The sequence below is a fragment of the Athene noctua genome, chromosome 7 (assembly GCF_965140245.1).
Source record: "Athene noctua chromosome 7, bAthNoc1.hap1.1, whole genome shotgun sequence".
Classification (NCBI taxonomy): Eukaryota; Metazoa; Chordata; class Aves; order Strigiformes; family Strigidae; genus Athene; species Athene noctua.
This window is the reverse complement of record NC_134043.1, coordinates 17,088,266-17,094,330: the sequence shown is the minus strand read 5'-3', so window position 1 is coordinate 17,094,330 and position 6,065 is coordinate 17,088,266. Positions and strand designations below refer to the sequence as shown.

Genomic DNA, 6,065 nt, shown 5'->3' with positions numbered 1-6,065 from the left:
GAGCAATATTCTAAGGCAGTGATAAAACTGCAAGCTTGAGTTTAGAGTGTCTTTAAAGCAGAGCTGCCCTATTTATTTCCTTTTTTTAGCAATTTCTTTGCATGCATGTGGTAGTGGGGCAATTGTGTTCAGACAGATTATGGGGGAAGAGGGCCTGGCTGCTCGTCGTGCTGAGCTCCACAGTTTGGAATCAGACAGGATGTTTGAGCCTCAGCCCTCTCTAGGCAGCAGGGAGATTTACCCCAGTGTGCAAGAGCATCCCTGGGCAGCCTAGCTAGACCGTGGTCCTCAGATGCCTCATGGTGACCCTTCCCACTGCCTCGTGTCCTCCCGGATGCCGGGTCCAGCCTCTCCCTCCACCCACACACTCCCTCATCTCCCACCTCCTGTGCCTCTCATCCCCTCCATCCACCCCAGCTGCCAACATCACCCCATGCACCCAGAGCAGGGTGGAAAGCAAAAAACGTCTGCTCGGGCTCCCACTGGGGACCGTTGGTTGCCAGCGGTGTTCTAAAACATATCCCCCATCCTATTTGCACCACCCACGGCTGGCTCGGCCACCTGCTCCCCGATGGCTTTCTCACCCCATAGCATGGATGGGGCCAAAAACTGACACCCTGGGCGCACGAGGTGGGGGAGTCTGCACCCCGCTGTCCCCCCATGGCACCCCCCAAGGCTGGGCCCGCTCCCCCGGGCACCCACGGTGCAGGAGCCGCACGGCGTCGCAGCTGGCACCAGGCGGCGCTGCCTGTGCTGCCCAGCAGAGAGGCATTACAGAATCACAGAATCCTCTAGGTTGGAAAAGACCTTGAAGATCATCCAGTCCAGCCATTAACCTAACATTGACAGTTCCCAGCTACACCAGATCCCTCAGCGCTATGTTGATTCTACTCTTAAACACCTCCAGGGACGGGGACGCCACCACCTCCCTGGGCAGCCCATTCCAACACCTAACAACCCGTTCTGTAATAAGCTTCTTAATATCTATTGCTGCTGCTTTCAGCCACACAGGCACTGAAAATGGGCTTTCCAGCCAAAAACTTAGGGCTCTTTTCCCCGCCCTGCCCCCCACCTCAGCTAGTGGGCTAGTAAATTATACTCTTACCCACAGGCTACATACATGTATGTAGATAGCTACAGCGGTACATAGATACAGTCACACAGTCTTACACTAATTATAGCCTTCATATTAAATATTGTTTGCATTATACTACTGCATAATTTTTGTGCTATGCTAAAATTGTAGTTTGCCAGTGTAGATCGTTTTGTGTGTGTACACCGGAGCTGCTGGGGTTTCGCCTACTACGCTACGTGCAGCAGGCCAGGTCTCAGTGCCCGAGCACACACGCAAAGAAACCCAGACGAAACCTCAGAGCCAGGATCCAAGCAGTGACACCCATCAAACCCATGCACACACATATATGCAGCCTTCAAGGCCATGTTGCAACCCTGGGGAAACCTAACCAGAAGCTCTTTGCTCCCCTTGCCTTACTGCAGTCCTTCTGCCCCAGCTGCAGGCTCCCTTTGCTAGGCTGAAGCCTCCTGTTCGCCTCCAGCCCTTGAACTGGAGGATGGCCCCAGGCATGGCTGGGCTGTGGGCTTGGGCACCTCTGCCACCCCCAGCCCTCCCTGGGCAGCACCTGGCTTGGAGCACCCTCATGCCCAACAGTACTACTTGGCATCCCCCCCATGGCACCTCCTGAGCCACCTTCAGCTCCCCCCAGGGGCACAAAACAGGATGGTACTAAAAGTTAATTTTGCTTCTTTCCCATGTGCTCCAGATCATATCCCACTGCTCACCCTGCTTGTCCCCCCTCCCCTGCAGCCCCATATGCTCACAAACCTCTTATCCCTATACATTTTCCTGGTGCTCCCCACCACTGCCCAGCCCCTCAGCACACATCAGTCCCACTCAATGTACTAGCATGGTGTAGGAAAAAACAGATGGGGAAGCAGCCCAGTGGTTTTGCCTTCCTTTGGGGTGGCCAAAGAGAAACCACAGCCACCTGGATGCTGGCTGTCAGGGCCACACAGGGCCTCTCCTTCAATGCTGCAGTTTTAATTGAATGCAGCTTGGAGTTTTAATTATTATTGTTATTCTTTGCCTCCCTGTGGTGCCCCAGGCACTGGACTGTGCCATCATGCTCCCTCAGGCAGCACCTCTCACCCTCAAGAAGGTGCAGGACCTTCAAGAGGACTGTCTCCATGGCCCCAGGAGTGGAACAGCTCAGCCAAGTCCTGATACCACATGCAGCCCAGGCCTCCTTACACCTGTCCAGCAGCCTCATCTAGACAAAGACTTCACACAGAAACACTAAGGCTGACTTTTTGGCTGGCTCAAATTTTGCTCTTTTTGAGCAAACAAAGGAGAGAGCCCTTGGAGGGTCCCCCATGGAGGGTTTTTCCCTGCAGAGCTCCGCTCAGCCAAGAAACCTTTGCACGGAATGCAGAAGAGACCAAAACCACAGCTTAAAGGAGCCTGGATGATTCATAGAGAACAGGTCCATCTGCCAGCTAATGAACAGCACCAATGGATGCTCTTGCCACCTCAAGAAGCCCCTGACATACCAAGGTTGGGAAGCTGGAAAGAGCAGAGCTCCCTTCTCCTTATAGCCTTTGCCCAAGCACCTGTTCAAGGAGCAGGAACCACCGCTCTCACGCAGCTCCTCAGCAGTTCAAGGAGCTTCACGAGCATCACACTGGACAGGGCATTCACGCTGCTGCCCTCTCTGCCCAGCAAAGTAGGATACAACCACCTTTTTCCACCAAATCTACCTTCTGTCAGGCAGGGAGATGGTCTCCACACATGTGCTGACCAGATGTCGACTCGAGAACTCAAGGGTACGGTTACATTTTGCAGACTCACAAGGTACCACGAGTGGAGCAGGAACATAGCAGGCCAGCAGACAAGCGACACCAGTTCCTCCCTGCTCGTACAAATGGGACCAGTAATGATGACAGGTCCAACTCCCATCATGGCTTGTCGGGCCTGGTGTTTACTACACCCCCTGGACAAAAGCTGAACAGGCCCAAATTTGGGTGTGATGCACTAGGCAAGGAAACATGTCCTATGAACAGAGGGGAGTGGGGAGGGAGGAAGATGACAGTTTTCTGGCATCCCATTTAATTTATTCCAACTTTGTGTAGCTCAGCTTTTCCAAAAGAGAAAAACACAAAAGAAAACTTCCTGATTCCTAAACAAAACAAAAAGTACAAACTTTAGATGAGAGCCAGCATGTGCAAGGTTTACATGAAAAAGCAGAACACCCTTGGATGTTAACAGAAAACAGGTAGCATCATTTTTACAGTTACTTGGCTTTGCATGCAGGTGTGTTTTCTTTCTCTCTCATGCACTCACTCCATATACACATCCACGTGCATACACCCCCACCTCTACCTTTCCAAATGGGGTCCTTTCCCTTGTCTCCTCCATTGCCACATCCAAACCCCTTCAAAGTCATGAGCAGCTTAATTTGCAGAGACCACCTATGCCCTTCACATTTGGGATCTGGAATATGGGGCCAAGAAGGGGGGAAAAAAGCAACAAATGCCAGCACTCCCCTTCCTCCAGAGCCCCGAGTCCCCAGATGAGGAGGTATCAGCAGTGGAGACCCCAATATGGTTTTTCTCCAGCACCTTTTGGCATTTCTGGGGTGTGCTGGCAGTCCCCGGGGGCTGGTTTCATCCCTGAAGGTCATGGTCACAGTCAGGTAGTTTTGCTGCCTGGCCCCCACCATGCAGGCAGAGGGTGCTTCCAGTCAGCACCCACACTTACCAAGGAACCCCCTTCCTCCACCCTGTTCAACCTAACCCCACGCAGGACCTGGGATCTGGAGGCTGTCTGCTACTTAGAAGCATTTGCCAGAAATCAGGAGATGCTTTATTTCCCACTCCTCCACCTCGATTTCATTTAAGGAAAGCCTGAGACTTTTACTGTGAGGAGAAGATTTTTGCAATTGCTCTGCAAACGGTATCCATATTAAAAAGGAAAAAGAAAAAAAAGGAAGAAAATAATAAAATCTCCTTGCTTAGGTAACGGGGAAGTTATTTATTCTCAGCATTGGTGTGTTCTGTACAGAAAGAAATCAACAGGCGAAATAAAGCAGAGGCACATCTCTCCTCGGAGCAACATGTCCAGCGCAAAACCTCTCAGAGCGCCTGGAATCACTTGGGATTTAATCTATACAAATGTGTATGTGGGCAGAGGGGTACATGTGTGTCAGGGCCTTTACAAAGCAAGATATATACTGTAATTTACTTACAAAAAAAAAGAAAAAGTGTGTGCTGAATAGCAGATGCTCACTCCAGTCCCATGCAAAAATGGAGGGACAAGGGCAGCTGCTTGGGAGTGCAGGTTTTAGATGGGTTTTTTCCTATCTAGAAACAAAGAAAGAATGAATGAGAGAGAGAGAGAGAGAGAGAGAGAGAGAGAGAGAAACACTCCCTGGCTTGTTATCCTAAATCTACAAAGGCATCCTTCCACCCAGCCCCAGCAAGTTCACTTTAGCTCCCTCAGCATAAGCTGTTCCTAAGAAATACTAGGCAACAGCCCTTCAAATCCCCTGGAAAACCAAGCATTTAGCTTCACCGCCACCCAAAGGCCCTGTCCTTCCAGACCAGTGGCTGGAGCTGGGTCCCTGTGGGGCTGACTGTGCCCCAGCACCAGGAGAGGAAGCACCCAGGGGTGTTTTGGAGGGGGCTATCTCACCCTTAGCCCTTTCCCTCACTGATGCCTCTTTGGGGGATGCGTCCCAACCACACCAGCATGATCCAGCTGGGAAGCTAGAGTCTTTCATCCTTCCCTCCCTCCCACACTGCATCCCATGCCAGGACCGATGGCTGGGCTGGGGCACAGGGGACCGGCAGGACGCAAGAGGCAGGCGACAGTATTTACAGTCTTTGGTCTTGGGGAAGGGAGGGAAAGAGGGGGAAAGGGTGGGTTTTTTCCTTTGTTTTTTGTTCCACTCCTGCCCATGGTGAGGGTTTTTTGTCCCCTGGGAGGTGTTGGGGAGCACACAGCGGTCTGTGCTGGAGGGTGTGAGAAGATGCCATGAAGCAGCAGGGAGGGCAGGGCCACAGGGTGAGGAGCAAAAAAGACTGGTTCTCTGGCTTACATTGGGTGAAAGACTATAGGAAAGCAGTCCCTTCTCCCTGCAACCCCCCCACCGCCCTTCCCCTCCCATTATCCCTCCCCTCCCCAGGAGCCGGGCAGCAGGGGAAGGAGGGCAGCACGCAGGACCCAACCCCAGTCTCTTCCAGAGCCTAAAGAGACATGCTGAAACCCATGTAAAATCCAGCACTGGGGCCACGGCGAGCCGCCTCCAGCGAGTGGGATCACGTCCATCTACTGGCTCCGCAGGGCATGTGCTCCCCGGTCCTCCTGCTCATGGGCTGTGTAGAAGAGGTGGCACTCAGGGTCCCCACGGATGGTGGGTGCACCCTGGATCACCTTCCCGTGGATGGGGTCCACGCACCAGCACTCGCCACGCTGCCCGTTCACTGACATCTTGCACTGCAGGGAGAGAGATAGGACAGGCATCAGCTGAAGCAATAGGGGAACAAAATTCCCTTCCCAACCCCACCAGCCCAAGGCCCAAACACAGGCAGAGCTGGGGTTTCTCCAGCAATTTGTTATCAGTTTGAATTTAGGCAAAATTTGGGGATGCTACACTTGGACACCCCAGGGTCTGTGCTGCACCAGCATCACTGCTCCAGCAGTCCAGGCTGAGGGCTGGACCTCTTCCCCCAGGGGCTATGCCAGGGACCAAGAAGCCAATTTTAATGAACCACAAGGACAACTGTCCCCAAGATGCTTTGTGCTCTGTCAACTGTGGATTAAAGCATCCATCGAGTTAAAAATCCCTGAGGGAAGAGGGATGAGTCAGACTGACAGAGGAGTAAGCTGCTTCTCACCTGCAAATTGGGCTAAACAAACTGAAACATGAGAGCAAGGCCCCCACAGACAGACACAGATATGTTTCCAAACAGGGTTTCACTCTCTCCCAGAACAGAGATAAGGACCATGGGCCCTCGCCTCTGCCCCACCCAGCCTGCTCTCGTTAGAG

General features: G+C 52.7%; 1 protein-coding gene across 2 annotated transcripts in view; it reads right to left on the bottom strand.

The window, feature by feature from the left end:
- Positions 1-2,534: 2,534 nt before the first annotated feature.
- The window catches only part of IGFBP2 (insulin like growth factor binding protein 2), a 64,238-nt gene continuing 60,707 nt past the window's right edge, over positions 2,535-6,065 (bottom strand). The window contains exon 4 of one of the 2 annotated variants that reach the window (XM_074911304.1): positions 2,535-5,512. In XM_074911304.1, coding sequence (XP_074767405.1) covers positions 5,345-5,512 — 168 coding nt within the window. In that variant the 3' untranslated portion in view covers positions 2,535-5,344. The remainder of the gene's footprint in view (positions 5,513-6,065) is intronic. The other variant, XM_074911305.1, reaches the window with a different exon arrangement.